At 36.6% G+C, this 22,156-nt stretch overlaps 1 protein-coding gene across 1 annotated transcript in view; it reads left to right on the plus strand.

Annotated features, from left to right (window-relative positions):
• The window catches only part of TRHDE (thyrotropin releasing hormone degrading enzyme), a 408,390-nt gene that overhangs the window by 284,415 nt on the left and 101,819 nt on the right, over positions 1-22,156 (plus strand). The window contains exon 7 of the mRNA XM_004281902.4: positions 4,971-5,036. Within this exon, the coding sequence (XP_004281950.3) occupies positions 4,971-5,036 (66 nt within the window). The remainder of the gene's footprint in view (positions 1-4,970; positions 5,037-22,156) is intronic.

The following is a 22,156-nucleotide window of genomic DNA, read 5'->3' on the forward strand; positions in this document are numbered from 1 at the left end:
GTCTCAGAGGAAATTTGTCCTTATCCTTTTCCAAGACTAACCCTAATTCTCTTCTTATTTGGCTCTCCTAGAGTTTTGTTCCGGCAACCATCTCTCGATCTACTGTGTATCTAATAGTACCTTTCTCTACTAGATTATCTTTTCTTTGCATGAAATTTTCTCCCACATTTTTAAGAACAAAAACACAAACAAGCCTCATGTGAACATGCTTATTGCTTTCTCTTTTCTTCCTCTGTTTCCATTATTTTGCAATCTGGCTTTCACACCAAGTCTATTTAAATAGCTCTCTTAAACGTGACCTACTTTGGTCTTAGCTATCTTTTTTCGTTAAAACTGAAGCACTTATTCTTAAAATATGTTTTCTTTGCCAGCACGTGTACCCAGTTCTCCTTGTATTTGTTTTTTTCAATCACAGTGTGTCATCCTTTGCTCTTCATTTCAATTTTTTTCATTGATTTTCTCAACAGGTATTCATTGAGTGCTTATTACAGGCACTCAAGTGCAAGTCATACAGAGTCCATAGTTTCTAAATTCTGTTTTCTATCTCCCTCACTAAGACCTCAGAACTGTTCTTTTGGCAATCTCACCCCCTACAAATTCTAATTTATGTCTTCAGTCAAAACCTTCCAGTTAATTTCATTCCTATGGTCACATTTTCCTTCTGTTCCTCTGGTTCCCTAGTTGTTCCTCAAACTCCACCTATTTCAAATGAATGCTACCATATTCACCTAACACTTTCTTTTAAATTCCAAATATCTGCTAATATCATCTTCTAGTCACTCAGGCGTTCAGATTTAAAATGATTTTTGTTCTCTTGCTTAAACCTATCTCTGGTTTTTATCCTCACTGCTACCATTTGCTCCTGGTTATTTTACTTCCTCCTTGGAGTATTATAGATGAGTCCTCACTTTTTTAACCACTTTTCCAAAAATTCTTCCTGATCCTCTAACAGAGTTCAAATGTCTTAGTCCTGGTATTCAATCTTCTCTAAGAACTGCTTCAATCTTATATTCCATTGAATCTTCTATCACCTGGTTGTAAGCCCTTTGTCTTTCAGTATTACCTTAGCCACTTGTGCTTTTCGCTTTCACACCTGCATGGCATCACACAAAGGCTGTTCCTCCCATAGCATGCATGCTCTGTGTTTACCTTTGCTCATGGAATCCCATCCATCCTTCAGAGTGCAACACAAGTGGCACTTCTTTAGATCCTCTTTACCCTTCATCCTCCCTCTCTTCTGAAACACTGTAGAATATTTTATTTCTTTTGTCATTCATCTTATACTACGTTGTATCTTCTCATCTCACTTAGGAGGGTTTGAGGTCCTTGAGGACAGAGACTTGTGGCATTCCTATTTATGCTTTATAGGATCCTGAGCACGCAGCCTTCCTCAGTAAGCATATGTTAAAAGAACAAAGTAGTGGAGAAGATCTTCCTCTCTTCAAAGTGATTACTTATCACTGAAGTACAAAGATAAGATAAAGTAATAAACTGTCTATCCTGGCTGAGTAGTCTTCTAGAATGACAAATACAATAAGTAATTGCTATGTGTGCAACTAATTTGTCTTCCTCTCTCATTGTGTTAAGGAGAAGCTTTCTCAGCCAGGCAGAGGGAACAGGGGTCCCAAGTCATAAGGACACAGTCGTTTCTCTGGAGATGTTTACTGTCTTTGAGACTGACATGCATGCAAATGATTTCATGTAAAATAAAAGAAATTTTAGCTACGAACTTATATGAAAAAGATACCACAAGTACAAAAATTACTAAATGACTAATGGGTTTATAATTGTATTCTTGTAGAATATTCTTTATGAAACCTTAAAAAAATCAGGTAGTGGGACTTTCCTGGTGGTCCGGTGGGTAAGACTCCGCACTCCCAATACAGGGGGCCTGGGTTCAAACCCCGGTCAGGGAAGTGGATCCCACGTTTACGCCGCAACTAAGAAGTCTGCATGCCTCAACGAAGAGTCTGCATGCTGCACCTAAGACCAGGCACAGCCTAAATAAATAAATAGTAAAAAAAATTTTTTTTAAAAATCAGGTAGTAGTTTCCATCCTAATATCTCTCTGAACTTTAGTATAGCAAATACAGTGATGTTTTCTTGATTAAGTTTCAGAATTATACAGATCTTGCAGAAATAGTATATTTATTTCCCATAAAGCTATTTAGGCTATGTAACATCCAGTTTGCTTGATTGGGGCTAGAATTTTGAATCACAAGTGAGTATAAATTACAATGTTGTAAATTATATTTACTTTGGTGGAAAAATATTTTAAAGACACAATGAAAGGGGATTCATTGTTTTCTTTTTTGAACAAAGGTTTACAATGAGTTTTGCCTGCATTAAAAGGTACGATCTTTGTTATAACCCATCTATAGTAGGTACTTAGTGTGTGTTGGCTGCATGATGACACTTGGAGAGCCCATCTGCGTATGAAGTTCTATGAAATAGAGATTTTTAAAATTGAGCTTTGGAAAGAAAAGGCTAGTTAAATATAGAAGAACGCATGCATACTACTCTGGAGAACTTAAAATGTTCAAATTGACAAGACAGACATATTTTTGAAAAGTTAATTAAATTATACAATATAATAATAATAGGGAGTTCAGTAATATTATATAACTTTTAAATATTGATTATATTTCCAGATTTTCTTTCCTGTTAGTACTCTGCTACAGCTCAACCTAGACAGGAAAATGGGTACATTCTTTTTTTTTTTTTAATTAATTAATTAATTAATTTTTGGCTGCGTTGGGTCTTCGTTGCTGCGTGCGGGCTTTTCTCTAGTTGTGGCGAGCAGGGTCTACTCTTCGTTGCAGTGCGCGACCTTCTCGTTGCGGTGGCTTCTCTTGTTGGGGAGCACAGGCTCTAGGTACACGGGCTTCAGTAGTTATGGCTTGAAGGCTCTAGAGTGCAGCCTTAGTAATTGTGGCGTATGGGCTTAGTTGCTCCCTGGCATGTAGGATCCTCTCGGACCAGGGCTCGAACCCGTGTCCCCTGCACTGACAGGTGGATTCTCAATGACTGTGCCACCAGGGAAGCCCGGTACATTCTTTATGGTTAGGAAGAACTCTTTTGCCATTAGCCCATGCTAAATTGATAGTTTTTACAGCTTACAGCCCGACAAGAGACCAAGTCTTTATTACCTAGAGGGAAGCACTTAAATCATCTGAAGATGGCTATTCTGTACTGAAGGAAAGTTTGAGTTGGCTGCTCGAGATTCTGTCTCACACCCTGGGTGACAAGGGTTAGTTTTTCTGCCAAACTGACAGTTTCTACCCTCAGGGTAGATAGATTAGATTGGGAAATATATAGGAGGGGAGCTTGTCAAGGAAATTCAAGGAGCAGAGTTGATAAGTTCTAAAGGGAATTCTAACCTGGTCCCCAGATTGAATCATAAATGCTTATATTTTATGGATTTATACAAGTGTGCAGAAGATACAGACTAAGAAGCAAAAGAAAGAGCAAAGAGTAGAAGGTGTGGGAAGAAAATATACCAGAAGAGGCATACAACTCTATGGCTTGTCCAGCTCATCATTTGTTGAGTTGTGAATAAAATACCAGTTTTGAGAGCAACTGTGGTGATGACTGAAAGTTTTTGAGACATTTCTTTAATGGTGATTCAGGAGCCTGAGTACTGTATTGCATTAAAAATTTGGAATTACAGGAAACAATTCTGGTAACAAACAATGGAAATTCATTCTTGCATCTCTGTACTGGCTGCTGCAGTCCAGCCCCAGGCAGGATGAGTCTATATGTGGTTCTTATGATTCTCTTATAAAAAAGAGATACCTGGTAAGAAATTAGTTATTGACAGGTACGAATTTGTAACGAGTATGAAGTGGGAAATGTAGTCCTAAAGGGATTTATTTCCCTTAAAACCAGGCTATCATTTATATTTAAACTTTTGCTGCTTATAACTCACTGCTTCATACAATTTGGTGCAGATTGTAATATCTCCTTGAAGGCTTATTTATATTTTACATACAGATTTGTGATCATCCAGGCTTAGCCATCATTTCTGGGAATGTTTCACATTGATTACACGTCAGGCTTTTTGCACTGATATTGCTCTACAATAAAATAACTGTTCTCAAAGTGAGAGAGACTCTTAAATTAGTATTTTCTTCTATTAGTCTAAATATTTATATCAGCCACGTAAGTGTTCTACTTGTATATGGATTTATAGAAGACTCTAAAAGGGAAAAAGAAACAGGAAATAAAAATCATTAGCTTGATATAACACTGACAACTAATATTTCTATCATGGTTACTGTTTTTCAAACCCAGCTTGAACTGCTTACATACAGTAATATATTTAAATTTCAGAACAACCATAGTAAATTGGGACTATTATTGCCTACACTTTACAACTGAGAAAAGTGAGGAACAGAGGGGTTAAATACTTCTCCTGGGTAAACATGGAGGGTAATGCCAGAGCCAGGATTTGAACCCAAGCAGTCCGACTGCTTGGCACTCCTACTGTCCGCTTCTATGGCTAAATTATTCTTGATTGGACCAAGGGTAGAGTATGTAGCTGTGTTACTTCAAAGCTATGTTTTAACATGATTATTTATTAACATGGTTGTCCCTCCCTTACTAGATTATGAACTTGTGAGTACATGAACCATGTCTTATTAACTTCGTCATATACAGTGCTCAGTAAAACTTTTATTATTCCTGAATTACAGCTTATTATTGCTCTGAGAGATTTTATCCAAGAGACTTCTATTTTGAAGTCATTGGTTTTATATCCACAAAACTTTTAGATCCACAAAACAAAAAATGCAATTGTTACCTCTAAGTGAAGTATTTCATTCATAATTCTCTTATTTCTTAACTATTTTAAAGAATAAAATAGCATGAATGAAGCAAATTATTTTTTATGGGTATGGAATAATTTTAGAATCATGTGACTTGGTTGAAATGTTTTTTTCTTTCTTTTAAAAAAATACTCTTTCTTACAGGGTGCTGCTTTAATTAGAATGCTGGCTAATTTTATGGGCCATTCCGTATTTCAGAGGGGTTTGCAAGTAAGTAAAATGCTTTCTATTTTCTCTTACACTTTTCCTTGTTCCTGCATTTATTTTTTTTCCCATTTATTTATTTATGGCTGCTTTGGGTCTTCGTTGCTGCGCACGGGCTTTCAGGGGCCACTCCTTGCTGTGGTGTGCGGGCTTCTCTTGTTGTGGAGCACAGGCTCTAGGCACGCAGGCTTCAGTAGCTGTGGCGCACAGGCTTAGTTGGTCCGTGGCATGTGGGATCTTCCCAGACCAGGTCTCGAACCCATGTCCCCGGCATTGGCAAGCGGATTCCCAACCACTGTGCCACCAGGGAAGCCCCTCCTGTATTTATTTTAAAGATATTTCACAGCTTGGGAAATTGCTAATACAAAAATGCTGAATTTGATGGAAAACTTTAAGATGAATAAGGTGAACAGTGTCGTTCCACATGACAAATGAAAGTGGTAGACAAGATTCCATACCAACCCACAAAACTCCAACTGTTATACCATTTAGAATCTCTTTAATATGCATTTTAAAACTGAAGTAATTTTCAAATATATTAGATTCTAAGTATTCTATACAAGATTTTATGAAAGTCTGATTCCTTTTTCTTCCATTTAAAAGTTCATATAAAGTGAAAACAAGTTGTTAGCCTTCTTAGAATTATGTATTTGAGAAATTCTTAACGCTTTTTTTCAGATATGTGCCTTTTATGTTGTTTGCTCTTTTAATGTTGACATACATAGATTGTTATTTTTTCCAAATATATTTAAATGTTTTTTAAATTAGAAAATGCACTGTTTTAAAAAAAAGGGGGGGAAAAGAAACAGTTTTATTATAATACATTTATAGTGTGAAGTATGGAATCTGGGAGTAGATTCTTAGAAAAGGAGGATTCTTAAATTCTTGAAAGCAAATATAGAAAAATAGAACTTTTATTCCATTGAATCTGTTGGAGTAAATCACGTTCCTAGCAGCTGTGATTGATGAATTATTTATGATGCGTTCTACTTAGAAGTGTCCTTAAAGTAAATTGATGTTCACCTGAAATACAATTATGCTAAGACAGAGAGAGCAATCAATCTTAGCTCTTCTTAGTAAGCTTTTCATTCTGAAATTTAAATAAACTACATATGGGATCAGGTCATATTTTAGTAGTGTAATTCTGTCTTTACCCAAAATAAACCAAAAGATAAAATACAAAGCAAGAGTTAAATATGTTATGACAAAGCTATAAATACGTTAACACAACAGAGAAAAAAATATATAAATTTCTTGAAGAATAATTTCCCTTAGAAAGTTTTTTTACCGAATTGTCCCAGCAGGGGTTGAAATTTACTTTAAAATCAGCTCTTCCCATTAGGGACACCTTCAGAATAGCTGAATTCAATTGAACCTGTCTGCCGGGTGCTAAAGTCTCTATTCTGATCACATAGTTAGGAAAATCTTTTTTCTCTAGGTGTGCCCTCCATGAATATCAACTGTCTGGAGAAACATCCTTCCTTATCCCCACTCCTTTGTTTTTCCCACTGAAGATGTAGCATGACAGTACAGTTCCACAGAATATCTAAGCTTTCATAAGGGCTACACAAACTGAATTTGATTTCCTAGTAGCAAGTTGATGTGAAATCATTTTCTGTATACAATTTTTATTGGTTTTTTTTCTCACTTGTGTGTATAGATTTGCTTGGCAGATTGAATAACTATAGTTATGTTATCTGGAAAGAATTATTGTTTTGCAACATTTTTCTTTATCTTGTCACAATTTCTATAGTATGCAAAATACATCAATATTTAATTCACCCTTTTCTACTGACCCAGTCCGTTCAGTTTTATCTGAAACAGTTAGACTATACCCTCTGACCCCCATTATATTAAACTTTCATTTGAACCTTGTTTTAATGTGTGTGCCTTTATGCTCTGATACTTGATTTGGTTAATTTTCAACTGTGGGACTCTTGTGTTTGTCAACATTGCATTTCATTTGCCTTGTGACATCTCATTGATCAGAGAGATCTTTATCCTTCGGTACTTCCCTTGCAGCTTTATTTATACTCATCACTCACACTGATTTAGTGTATCATCAGCAGTTTGGATTAGTTTACAGTAGATCCCTATGTCTATTTAGTGTATCATCAGCAGTTCGGATTAGTTTACAGTAGATCCCTATGTCTAAGTGATAAGTTATCATCTCTTGTGCAGGAAGATGTATGGAATACAGTTTGGAAATGACCTCCTGTACAGACACTTCATGTATGGTACTGAGTGGTCACAGAGTTGATATTAATATATTTCCCATCCACAAGGCTCTGGGGAGTCTTGGTTTACATGTTGTTGAAAGAGCTAATCTGGACTGTCAGCACTTACCTCTGCTGGAAAATCTATTAACTGTCTTTACATTCACCATGGATATTTCTGTGTTGACAAATGGAAGTTTATATTTGCAGACAGAGCCAGGGTTAGATTTATAGATGTAGGCATCCCAAGTTGCAGATAGTATATTTTTCATATATTTTCCCCTCCCTCTCTCCCTCTTCCTCCCTTCCTTCCTCCCTCTCTTCCTTTCTTCTTTCTTCCCTCCTCCATCTTTCCTTTCCTTTTTCTTTTCTTTTTGTTTTAGTACTTGGACCTTAGCCCTGATGTTTCACACAAGGACAATAGTATAATGGTGGTTTCTTCTAAAACTTGTGTTCTCTTGTATTTTCTATATCCTAATTAACCATCTTAAGCTCTTTTGGGAACAAAGCAAACATTTTTTACAAATACAACCACAAATATATAAAATATGATATATTTACACAATATAAATTTAAAATATAATTTAAATAAATATATGATATATCATAATAAATATACATAGATATAAAATAAACTATAAATATATTTGTATACTAAATATAATAATATAGAAAGATGGGTCAGTTCACATGTTTATATTTAACTTAGCAAGTATTTGAGTATGGATTCAACTACATTTTTCTAACTTTTATAATATTTTGTATTGGACAACATATTTCAGGTTTCAACTTACACATATATCCTGCAGTAGGAAGGGACTCCTGGTACCCATAAATCCATTTGATCAGCTATCAGAAAGTCTGGTGGTAAACACTTTTATAGTGAATAATCACAACTTCCCTTGGTCTCATCTTTTTGATTTTTTGGTCTACTTCCCTTATTTCTTGAATTTTGTCTGATGCTTAAATGGTTCAGTCTTGCATAATTTTGCAGAACATACATTCTATCTATTTAGAATGTAATAGACAGTATATACAATCATAAAAAATTAGTCCTGACTACCATTAATGCCAGCTTCTGTTTTGTTTTGATGTTTAAATTGAAAACGAAACACAGCAAACGAAGCTTGAACCCTTGTTGGACCATGTATGCCACTTGTAAATAATACACTTTTAAAAACATAGAAATATTTGTATTTTTGCAAACTCTGTATAGCTATTGTTCTTCCATAATCGATTTCCCAAATCAATAGCTGGCATATTTTGGGACACAAGAGGCAATGGAATAAGTAGAGAGAAACAATTCTTATTCCTGTTTCTAATTAATGATGGGCTTTCTGCTAGTCACTAAACCTTTTGTGGCCTCTGACTTTATAGTTACAAAATGCAAGAGTAGAATTAAATGCTCTCTTTTTTCATCTTTCAGATTCTCTGCATCTAAGACATTTAATGCATTTTACTAGCTAGACAATTTGGGTTTGATACTTTAATTTAGGACAGCTATTTCAATTTGATGGGAAAATTTGTTAACTAGATGTGCAAAAGTGTCCTTGAATCTTCAGTTAATCATCTGAGTATTAAGACTATTTGGCTTTGACCCTGTTGGGAGGGTTAGTGAAGTGAAAGTCAGGAAAGCCACTGCTAGATTTCAGAAAATCAAGAAATTTTGGTGTCACAAAGAAACAACACCCATACACTCAGTGTAGCCCTAGTCAGGTTTTGGGAGGGAGTGAACTTAGATGTGGTTGTTCAATTCACCGTCATAACCCAGAAGTCCTTGAATCACTTTCTTCAGTTGGCTTCGGTGGCACTGTGTTCTGTGTGTCATTTTAGTTCACATCATGCTCAAACCCTATTACTGTAAGAATTGCTGAGTCTTTCTGAAATTCTCACATTTTTAATTTCCTAGGCTTCTTACTGTTTAAGTACATATATATTAGTTTTCGCCCATATGTAGCAATGTTTATGTGTATAGATCCAGTAAATTAGGATCTACTTCTTTTACCTTGTTTTTATAATTTAAGCTTCCACAGCTCAAATCCTCGTTCTTACATAAGTATTCTAGGCTTATTTTTAAAGTAAATAATTCAGATAAGGATTCTTTTAGATAGAATTGTTTTCACATGAATTTAACCTTTCTTAGTTCATTTTTACTTGTTTTAATCTCCCTAGTAACAGTTTTTAAATTTTTCTTTGAGTTTTTTGGAAATAAAAGAATAAAGCTATAATTTTGAAATCCTCAGATAGCATTGATTGGCTCAGTAGCTATTAAAAAATAATTAGTACATAACTACTGCTTTTTCTTTTCAAACAAAACAATATCGTTTTACTGATCTGGCAGTACCATTCTTCATGTTGTTATGAGGCAATACCAGGGAACTGAAATTATGAAGAAAGATCATTGCTAAACTTGATGTAAACTCACTCTGAAATCCATGTCAGAAAGTGAGTCACCTTCCTGCTTATCCAATGAGGGTAATTCAATATCATTTAAAATATGGTTGAATAAAGAAAGATTTCTCTTGATTAGTATTTAACTGCTCTTTTCCATAAGGTAACCTACAAAAAGATGTTTGCCTCCAATTATCAGGGTGGAAATTGCTTATGCAAATCAATGTAAGGCAATGAGGTGTAGATAAAAAGCAAAAGGGAAATATCATTATTATTGGTTTGTGCTCATAAGATTCTGATAGCCTAAAGGTAATGACAGCACAAAGCTATAGGGATTATTAGTAGCAACAACAAACTCAGTAACTTGTGTTCCAGTGAGAAGTTATATGTTAACATATGTATACAGGATTTTTATTTGAAAACTGCAAGCTTATGTTTGTGAAAGAGTGTGTGCTCCCTTGCATGTAGGTTTTTAGATAAATGAAAAGTCAGAAAATAACAGAGGAACAGAGACCATGTGTCAAAGTTAATTTCCTTTCTGAAGAGATTGTATTGTGCTTTTATCCAGATGGAAGCTGAATCATGCTTAATCTAAAATTAAATGACCATAGATAGGTTTTGTTCAATTTCTCCGTGTTTCATTTAAATCACTGTGCAGTTTTAGGTATGGTATAGGTAGAAAGGTTAATTCATCATAATAATTTCTTGTGATCAGTCAATACCATGTGATAATAATACTATCATTGATGATGTTTAGTCATTGGATTTGAACTAATTAACATTTAACTTATTAAAGACCAACTACAAAGCTAAAATTAATGACTACGCTATAGAGAAAAATATTAATTTTAAGGAAAGATTCCATGGATTTGAGAATCAAGAATACTATCTCTAATAAAAATCAAGTACTTTAAAAAATTAAATAGCAATAGCTATTCGTATTTCTCAATCAGAGAAAATAACTTCTGTTCCTCAATTTCAATGAATTTGTTTGTATACAGCTGATTGAATCCTTATCATTTTGCCTCTGAATTAAATGTTGTTAGTTGACTACTGTGACTATATAGCATTAACTAAAAAGCCTTCATTAGTAATGACATATATCTCTATTTGTCCATCCCACAAGCATTTACCCAGCTTGATGGGAGGCTTTAGAAACTTATTCTTACTGGTTTTCTTTTGCCTGTTAGTTAAGAGCTCAAGATATGTTATTCATTTTAACTCATAGGGTTGATACTATAAAATGATGTTTTTGATATCTTTAAAATGTATTTGTGAAATGATTTGACACATTCGGCTAATGGGTGATATATTCGTATATTGGTATGTGTGTAAATGCATACAGATCAGTGAATTGCACACACTGGGGTATGTATACCTATCTGCAAACACTCTCTCCCTCCTTGTAAACGTTACCATTTGGTTAGATTGCTAGTTCAGAGGCACAATAAACTTGCCTTAGAGGCATTTTTCTCTAACCTACTTAGCTCTTGCATCAGCAGGTTTCTTTCGTTTCCTTTTTTAATTTATTTTTTCTCTTATTTTATGTTCTCATTTCAGAATGTTCATGTAATAGCCTAGAAGTATATATTTGGCAATGTTGAAAGTTTTGATGCTAAAGAAACCTTCTAGGTTGGGAAGGATTTTTTTCTTTTTTACTCACATTTTCATAATTGCTTGGTGGTTCTAGTATATAGTTCAATAGTAGTATTATGGCATAGATGTACATAATATTTTTAGCTTTTTCCTTGTTGGCAAACATTTAGATTGCTTTCCAATTTTTGTTAAATAAACAACACTGTAACAATTTTTAAATTATAGATTTTCCCATTATATTTTGATTGTCTTTTCATCTATATTTCTCGAGGCATATTATCAATTTTTCTTCTGAAATATTAAGCCAATATATAATGGTAGAAATAAAGTTTGAAAGTTCTCTTTTTATAATACACTAAGCAAACAACATTGTGTCTTATTTTCAAAATAAATTTCTTACTAATTTAATAAGTAAAAAATTGCTATTTCAGTGTATATATTTTTATCACAATTGAGGTTGAAAACTTCCATATATTCTCTTGCATTTCACTCTTATCACTTACTTTTTTATGACATATTTATCCATGTGTTTATCTGTTTAAAAAACTGAAGTTCTACTTTTTTATAACATAACTATTTATAAATATTCAATAGTTATAAAAATAATGAACCATAACATTTATGCAACTTCTTTTCCCTATCATATCTAAATGTCAAAATTATCGTTCTGAAAAACCATATGTTATAAATTAGTGGCTTAAGAGGAGTGCTATAAAGACCTATCCTAAGTTATATATTTAGAACCTATCTTACAAAAGGTTCAAATGTATTCAAAATTCCATGTTGATCTACTTTTGTGTTTCTGTCTATGGAAGAGAAGGCTCTGTGTTAGTATGACACACAAAGAAATGGGGATATCCATGTGTCATCCTGCATCTCATTTCCTTTTGCAATCAGTCTCTCGTATTCATCTTTTCTCTTCTGCTCAAGATCTCTCTCTATGATTATGTTACAGATCATTTTCCCCCCCTTAAGAGCAATAACTCATTTTAGTATTAAAAACTTTTCTTAGTGCTTTGTGCTAATAAACCAAAATTGTGATTTCTCTTGCTGCATCAGCTCTCTTTAGTTTTATATCCATGTTGTTCACCCATCAGATATGTTCAGTTATTCATTTATTCCACACATATTTATTACATAGCCACTCAATGTTAGACACTATGATAAATACCAAGCATTCAGGGCATGCTGCACACAGCAGATATGCCCCCTGATCTCATGAATCATATCACTGGATAAGATTGATACTAAAAAGGAAAAAAGCAAATACAGGCCTATTTACTAAGTGTGATAAATGCTAGGCAGGAAAAAAATCGGATGTTGTGTGATAACATATGGATGGGTGGGTCAGGTAACTTTAGGTTAGGTGTTTAGAAAATCCTTCTTGGGAAGAAGGCATGTGTCTTCAGTTCTGAAGGATGAGAAAGAGGTGGGGGTCTGGGGAGATCATTCCAGAAAGGTGGAAGGGCTTGTGCAAAGGACTGAGGGAAGGAACTGAGCATTTTCAAGGAAAATAAAGAAACTAGCGTAGATGAGCACCGTTAGTAGGGGCAAGAGATGAAGGGGGAGATGAGGGCAGGCGCTAATTGTGGGATGCCAAAGTGCACTGTGCTTAAGAGGGTTGGGTTTTATTCTGAGTGCAGTGGGAGGCTATTCAACAGTTTTAAAACTGGGATGTAACATGGCTCTATTTATATTTAAAATAGTTATCTGACTAATTGTAATAATACATTGGAATTGGAGCAATCAGCATACCAAGAGAGGAGGAATCAGGTAATAAAATTAGGAAGATATTTTAATATTCAGGTGAGAGATGATAGAGGCTTAAATAGTTAGATGTACAGAGACATGGATGGATTCAAAATGTTTTTTGAAGGGAGAATGAAGTGGACCTTGGGATAGATTGGGTGAAGACTGGTAGTTGAGAGATGAGGAAGAAAAAGTACCTAGGAATGATTCTGCAGTTTCTGGGTTGAAGGCCTGAGACCAAGCCCTGAAGGGCTGTAGCAGTTGGAGGTTGAAGGAAGAGGAGGGGGCTGGTAAAAGAGGCTGAGGTGGAATAAATAGTAAGAGAGGCAGGCAGAACACCAAGGGTATGGTGTTACTCGTGTCAAGAAAAAAGCCTATTTCAATAAAAAGAAAGTGACCAAGGAGGTTAAATGCAACCAAGGAGGTTAAATGCAGCCAAGGGGTAGAGCAGAATAAAGACTAAAAAGTGTTCCTTTTGGCAGTTTGCAACTTAATGACTTTAGTGGAATAGGTTAAAGAGTGTCATACAGAGTGAAGTAAGTCAGAAAGAGAAAAACAAATGTATATTAACGCATATATGTGGAATCTAGAAAAATGGTATAGATGATCTTATTTGCAAAGCAGAAATAGAGACATAGACGTAGAGAACAAATGTATGGATACCAAGGGGGAAGAGGGAGTCTGGAGGAATTGGGAGATTGGGATTGACACATATACACTATTGATACTATGTGTAAAATAGATAACTAATGAGAACATAATGTATAGCTCAGGGAACTCTACTTAATGCCCTGTGGGGACCTAAATGGGAAGGAAATCCAAAAAGGAGGGGGTATATGTATATGTATAGCTGATTCATTTTGCTGTACAGTAGAAACTAACACACATTGCAAAGCAACTATACCCCAATAAAAATTAATCCAAAAAGAAAAGAGAGGATGGGAAATACCTAAGTAGAGATAGTGTATGTAGGATAAAATTTTTTAAATTTGCCAAGGAAGGAGATCAGAAAAACAGGGTAGGTAGGTAGAGGAGGATAAGGGCTAAGGAAAGTTTCTGTTTTGTTTTTTAAAGATGGGAGACAGTTGTACTCATTTTAGACTGTTAGAGAAGGAGTCAGGACAGAAGAGTTTTGATAATGTTGCAGAAGAAAGAGACAACTGGGATTTTGGTTCTTGAGACAGTAAAAAGACTGGTCTTTGATAGGAGAGACCCTTCCAGTAAATTTGGCAATTGGAAAATAAAGGAGTTCATTTTCTGATGAATTCTTTTTTAAAAATTAATTAATTAATTAATTATGCCACACTTTGAGGCTTGTGGGATCTTAGTTCCCTTACCAGGGATCAAACCTGAGGCCACGGCAGTGAAAACACCGCATCCTAACCACTAGACTGCCAGGGAATTCCAAATTCTATGTTTTTAGTGTTATCTGAGGCAAGGTCAATAGCTGAAAGTGAGGTAATGCTGTCCAGTAGACAGATTTGAAGACTGAGGATTGGGAAGAATAGGAAGGCACGGCTGCCTGGTTTTATTGAGTGCCTATTTGAGTTTGGTGCTTATGAATTTATAAGAAAGCACAGGGGCTTTCCTGGTGCTGCAGTGGTTAAGAATCCGCCTGCCAATGCAGGAGACACAGATTCGAGCCCTGGTCCCGGAAGATCCCACATGCCGTGGAGCAACTAAGCCCATGCACCACAACTACTGAGCCTGTGCTCTACAGCCCTCAAGCCATAGCTACTGAAGCCCGTGTGCCTAGAGCCCGTACTCTGCAACAAGAGAAGCCACCTCAATGAGAAGCCCACGCCCTGCAACGAAGAGTAGCCCCAGCTCGCCGAAACTAGAGAATGCCTGTGGGCAGCAACGAAGACCCAACGCAGCCAAAAATAAATAAATACTGTGAACCAGTTTTTATTTAAAAAAAAAGAAGAAGAAAACACAACTGCTCAATTGCCTTATTTTTTCCTGTGATGCTCAGCTGTATGGGTACAGGTTTGAAGAAGGCAAATACTTGAATTTATCCAGGAATGGGATATTTGCCAGCTAGCTTAATTGAAAAACAGAGCTGCAAAGGAGATGAGGCTGTTTGTTAGGAATTAAGATAAACTATGAAATAGAAGCTGGATAACCAGGGAAACAAAAACAGGAAGGATCTGATAGACACGTACCCGTCATTAATAACGTTAACAGTAAATAACATATTAGTAAGTGTATATTATTTTAACACTGAATAAAAGAAATCCCCCATGCTTCTGAGCATATGGGAAATTTAATCTGTCCTTATGGAATTCCCCTTATGTTATGCCCATTAATAGGAGAATGTTCCAGGGAACTTTATCAGGCCAGAACATACAGCGAAGAACCGTCTGTTCTCATCCACACTGATAGTCAGTCGTATTAGTTTCAGGAAAGAAGTGAGATAGTGCATGCTGCTCGAACGTTCGGTATGTATCTTGCCCAAGCCTAGCCTTTCTGGTCACCTGGAGGTTAGTGTCTTTGCTGCTTTAGTGCTCCCTGAGGTGTGGCTATTTTGTGCTGAGGAACCTAACTAGTGCCCCCATTTCATGGGCCCCTCCCCCCATTAGTGGTCTTGTCACCTCAGTAGACCTCTGCGAAAAACAGAGTTCTAGACCTCACGGTCTCTTTCTTTCTCCAGACTTGGATAAGGGAAGGTTTCTAAGCTTTTCTCAAATCTAAAGAAGCTTTGATCTCAAATTTTTTTCTTGCAATTTTACTTTTTAAAATTAAAAAAAAATGTCCTCTGGGCACTTTCCTCCTACAAGTTAGTCCACTTAATCTCCTTGGGCCTCCAGAACATTTTGACTTCTCTTGGAGGTAGCGTTGAAGAAGAAGATGTTGACTCTAGATTTTTTTCCCTTGAGCTTGATCTTAAAATAACTAAAGTTTCTTGGGTTCTTTGTGTGGCAGGCTTTTTTCTTCCTAAGTGCTTTACTTGTTTTATGTCATTTTCTATGCACACTGTTCTCAAGTAAGTGCTGTATTATCTACTTTTTCCAGTTGAAGAAATTAAGGTTTAGAGAAAATAGATATCTTACCCAAGATCACATGGCTGGTAAGGATTGGCCTGAATTCTTAGTTTTTCTGAATATGCACACTACCTCTTTCTCAACTGAGTTTCATTTTCTTCTCAGTGAGTGACCAGCACCGGGGGCTGAGTGAGAGAACTCCATGTACATGGCCTGCAGTCAGTGGGTATCTTGATTTACAAAAGGCAGTATATTCTTACCGGCCAGGATATACTTTTATCTGTTTTGTGAGCTTGCTGTGGTCCAAACCCTTTACCAGGGCATTCAGAAAAAGCAATTCACAGACTTCAGTTTTACCAATAGACTCATTTTATGTCTCAGTAATATTTCAAGCTAGCAGCAGAAGTGAGAGGTGGGGATATTTTAGTACCCCAGAACACCCCTATCGACTTAACATTCACGCCATTTTGCTGACAGGTGTAGGACCCTGTCAGGTTGTTCTGGGATGGAGTACAAATTCAACAGTGGCAATACTGCGCCTCTGGTGATGCTGCTGCATGTTGGGGCATTGATGGTATGATCTATAATTGCTAAATAAAAGGCGAAAACAGAACTGAAGTGAGAATACGCCATTGTCTGTAATTTCAGGCAAACAGGCAAAACAATCTTTCATGGGCTAGCAGGTTGTTTTGATTTAAAATTTTCTGGCATATTTCACAGCCCTTTAAGAGACTATACTGATTTTACAAAATTTACACTCATTACGTGGAGTAATGGATTTTTAAAACATGTGAAATGGGGCTTCCCTGGTGGCGCAGTGGTTGAGAGTCCGCCTGCCGGTGCGGGGGACGTGGGTTCGTGCCCTGGTCCGGGAGGATCCCACATGCCACGGAGCGGCTGGGCCCGTGAGCCATGGCCGCTGAGCCTGCGGGTCCGGAGCCTGTGCTCTGCAACGGGAGAGGCCACAGCTGTGAGAGGCCCGCGTACCGCAAAAAAAAAAAAAAAAACAAACATGTGAAATGCCCTTTTGTTCCTATGGAAATATCTGAATATTCCTATATCTAAGTAAGCAACTTCTGAAAGTAAATTTAAGTTAAACACACATTTAAAAAATCAAAATCAAAATGGCCTGCAAGCAATGATATAACTGACTTTTCAACTGTTATCATCGTAGCTATTCAAACAACTTTCTTTCCTAAATTCCACCTCTTTTTTATTGTATCCTGTGGTCAGAAACTGCTGTACCTCAGAATGTTTGGTAATGGTTTCTGTTTTACAGGATTTCCTCCTTGGAAACTTGTTATAATTTAATAGTAAAAATTTAATAATTATTTATTCCTTTTATCCTTGGTTCTTATCTAGTAGAATTAAAATGTAAACATTCTTTTATTTGCATAGTGCTTTTTCAGTACTTGGCTACTTGTTTTTACTTAATTTCATAATCTCCAACCAGTATTCAGGCATTAACAAAAATAATATTTTGACCTGTAGCCTAGATTTCTTGTGTTTTAGTTGGTCATCTGTCACTGTTTTAGTCTTTTACTTCTGTTTCTCAAGGTCAGGGAACGTAGAAACATCCTCTGAAATGCATGGCCAGGCTTCAGATGGGTTTTATCCAACCCGTGTGTGACATTGCTGTGATCTGGCAGCTTTTAATCTGCTTTTGTTGTTGTCCATGGATCCCTTTAAGATCACTTTACCCTAATAATGCCCACACTTACAAATACTTAATTCTAGACCTTATGGTTCCCAATTTAAAAGCCTCTGCTCTAGAGGCTTTGCTTAAAACACAAGTTTTGCAGAGTTTTATTTTTTATTCTTGTCGCTCTCTGTGCACTCCTCTCTGTGGAACTTTCGTATCTTTTTTTCCGACCTTCTTATCTGCCTCTTTTTTTTTTTAAAGTATCCACCTCTTCCCTCCATACCTAATAATATAAAAGCCCAGTTGATTTACTAAATAGAACTGGGTGTTCTTTGTTTTACATTTTGCATAAGTCCTGAGAGATTGTTTCTATTTTTCTTGCTGAGGAAACCAAGAAACTGTAAGACATCTTTGTTTTGTATCACCCATTAGTGTTGTACCGGTCAGGATTTTGGGTTGCAAGCAACAGAAAGAAACTGACTAAATTAAGCAAAAAGGAATTTTTTGGAAGGGTGTAGGGCAGTGCTTGGAATCATTGGCAAGTGTGGAGAATCAGGCTTACAAAACAGATAATAGGAACTAAAGGAGACTCAGAAATTAAGAAACCTAGCCAAGGTCATGTCATAGTACTGGCTGGTTCTGTTGCTGCCATTAGCATGGCTGTATCTGGACCCTCAGTGTCACTATTACAGGGAATGTAATTTCAGTGATTGCTGCTCCTTTGCATTGATCCTGTAGGATTAACAGTCCTGGGATGAAGTATCCACTTGTGTCCATGTTTTAGCTGACGGAGAGTGGAGAGGATTTAGAATTTTGTCCCTTCCAAGTGAGAGAGCCCTCACTTTCCTCTCAGATTCCATGATGAGGTATCACCCTCATATAAAAGTGGTGTTTAAATACCAGAAAGCCAAAAGAGTGACAAATGCCCAGTACAAATATTTTGAGGTACAATTATTCTTAATAGAAAGGAACAACAGTTTAAACCCTTGCTTCAAACTTCTTGTCACATAGTCAGAAAAATCAGTGCTCCATTTACCTGGCGTTTCCCAGACTATTCTTGCAAGTAGAAAGGATCCTGCTTCCCAGGGTCACTGAGGCCTGGACTTGCATCCCTTGTCTCGTTGGAGAAAACACTGTTGGTGGTCTACCCATAAGCTAGTCTCCTCTTCTTTCTTATAAACCAAATTTTGATTTTGATTGGATTCTCATCCTCATCTATATAATCATATACTTCATAGGACTGGGTCCTGACTTGTGCGATCCCCACCCCCAAATTTCACTAACAGATTTTGTTTTGAGCACATGATAGAATTCGGCTAAACGGGAAACGTGGGGAGTTTGATGTAGGATTTGAGGGAGAGTTTTTCTGATTCTTAAACAGAGATTCTCAGGAAAAAATTCCATATTTCCTCTGTGATGTTACATCTGAATGCGTGGGATTGCTACAGCCATCTAGCCCCAAATGTGAGGAGAAAGCCAAAACTTAGGTAAAGATGGGGCCAAAAGAATTCCATAGGAAAAGAGCTGCGGCTCTATCTTACCTTCTTATGGTAGGAAAGAATAAATCTTGTTATTAAAAAAGTCATCCCAGGGTGGACTTTTTGTTATTTGCAGCTGAACTCATACAAGCCAGTCCATACCTCTTTGATTTTTATCAAACTGTCCCTCCGTGTCCTGAGGAATAAACCATTTATATGGTTGATCCTCTGTTTCAACATGCTGAAGGGCTCGTTAATAGTAGAGCAAGTATTCCATAATTATTTCCACATAAATCTTAAAAGATAATAGTGCTTTACTTCCTCAGCTCACTTTTTACTTTTCCCCTTGTCTTTATTAGTCCCATTGGCTTTTATATATAAAATGTTATGAACCGTGTCACTTGTTAGCAAAGAAAGTTAAACAAAAAACGGTTCATACCCAATAGTTTACAGTCTTTTGATGACATCAGGGCCAGTTGCATATATCGTTGCAAGTTATATATCCGACAAATGCTCACTGAAATAATAAATTAAGTATTTAGTGTTTAAATATGACATTTAGGGGGAACATGATAGGTACAAGAAATCTCTCTTTACTGCATTGTCAGCTGTCAGCAGAAAGGCATATTGCATAAGGAAAGTCAGAAATCACACAAATATATTGAGCATCTACTGGGTACCAGGCTGGGCACATAGATGCTGGTTAAATAGTGGTAAACAGGAATCACAGGGTCCTCACTCTCATGGAGTTTACAGACTATGTGGGCAGTCAAACTAGTAAACAGGCAATTATAACAGTGTGATAATTGCTCTTATATGGTGAAGCATGTAAGAATATAAGAGGGGTGCTTAACTCAGAATTAGGAAGGGGGTGAGAATGGGCAAGAAAGGATTCCCGAAGGACATGCAAACTTGAGTCCTGGAGATTGAATTGAATTTAAATGGGCAAAGGAGAAAAGAGTGTGTAGAGAACTGCTTGTGCAGGGAACTAGAAAAGGGAGAAAATAAGCATTAGACATCTGCAAGAAAGGTGAAAATGGTTAAGTTGAGGCAGGGGGCCAACAAAGTAATGGATGAGATTGGAGAGGTACAGAGGGACCAGACTATGAGGGACACCTTTAAGTTACATTGAGGTATGTTTGGACTATATTCTGAAGGCAGCAGGGATTCATAGGTATATTTGATGAAAATTATTCATGCATGACTGCGTGAAAGAGATTAGATTTGAAAGGGACAAAGCAGAAGTAGTAGCAGTAGTAGTCATCTGGGCAAAATACTGTAGAGTGGCTGTCAAACAGCTAAAAGGAAGGGGGAATATTAGGGGCTGTTTAGGATGTGCATCATTACCTGAATGTGGTGGAAAGGGAGAGAAAGGCATCAAAGATGACTCCTTGGTTGAGGTGGATGGAAGAGTCATCCCTGGGGAAGGGCTCCCAAAAGGAGCTGATATAGAGGAGGACATGAGTTCAGCTTTGAACATGACTCTTAGTCACCTGTGTGTCATCTCATAGATACCGGATTTGGGTCAGCAGTTGTGTGCACAGATATGGGGTTTGGACATGGGCTGGAGTCTCTGAGTTCCAGTGTTTTGATTTATTAAGTGTTGATGATAACATCTAACTCATAAATGTCATCTTGGGATTGAATGAAATAAAATATAAAGCAACTTAGTGCTAAAAGGGAGGCAAATATTGTTTTCATCATTACTGATGCTTTTGCTTTTGTTACTCAGTTTTCCAACCTGTAACCTGAAATGATTAATAAGATTCTGGCAGCTACTGTCTATTGAATAGACATTACTGTGTTAAGCACTCTTCGCTTTTTAACACTGTACAGATATTAAATCATTTATTTCTCAGAAAAATTCTATGCAGCAGGTACTTTTATTATCCTTATTTTCTAGATGTGAAGACAGGTACAAAGAAGTTAAGTGATTTGCCAGAGATCATACAACTAGGGACTGTTGGAATATGGATTTGAACAAAGACAGTGAGACTCCCACTCCTGCACTTTATGTATCAGAATATACTTTTGCTTAACATGCTTTAAACTTTTTTTAAAATAAAGTTATTTATTTATTTATTTGGCTGCACTGGGTCTTCGTTGCTGCGCGCAGGCTTTCTCTAATTGCGGTGAGCAGGGACTGCTCTTTGTTGCGGTGCATGGGCTTATCATGGTGGCTTTTTTTGTTGCGGAGCACAGGCTCTAGGTGTGCAGGCTTTAGTAGTTGTGGCATGCAGGCTCAGTAGTTGTGGCGCACTGGATTAGTTGCTCCGCGGCATGTGGGATGTTCCCGGACCAGGGCTTGAACCCGTGTCCCCTGCATCGGCAGGCGATTCTTAACCACAGCGCCACCAGGGAAGTCCCTGCTTTTAACTTTTAATCAGTTTATATTGTTGGTTATGTTCCTTAAGAATATTCTAGTGGTCATCTTTGTTTTACTCTTTTCAACAACTCTACTGTTTCTGAAATTCTCTGTATAGAGAACCCACAATTCTCTTTCCAGTGTTAATATTAAATAATTCTTCTACTTTATATTATGTCAAATCTACTGCTGATTGACTTTCATACATATAAATATAAATTTTCATTTCAGGTTCATAACTCCAGCCATGTCCATATTCATTGACTTGTAGGTTTGACCAGAACTTAAAATCTTCTTATTCAATATCATACCAAATATTTGATTCATCTTATCAAGTGGTTATTGTACCAAGACTTCCCCAGTTTCCGTCATAGAAACCTTCCTACACAAATCGCATCTCAGTATTTCTAGTTATTCTCAGTAAACTTCTCTCCACCACTGTTGCTCCAGCACCTGGTGAGCTGCCTGGCACATGCAAAGTGCACCAGACATTTTGTGGAATGGGCAAATAAATAAATGATTGATCATCAAAAAACCACACTCACTATTCTTTTAAGTGGTTTTGTAATTCTACAAAGACAAAGCAAAATTTCCTCAATTCAAAATATGACTATATTTGTGCAAGAGGAAGGTTAAAATAACTAAGGAAAACATTTGAGTTTTATAACAGAGAAAAGAAGTGACATAATGTAGGATTCCAGTAAC

Source organism: Orcinus orca, chromosome 11, assembly GCF_937001465.1.
Source record: "Orcinus orca chromosome 11, mOrcOrc1.1, whole genome shotgun sequence".
Lineage (NCBI taxonomy): Eukaryota > Metazoa > Chordata > Mammalia > Artiodactyla > Delphinidae > Orcinus > Orcinus orca.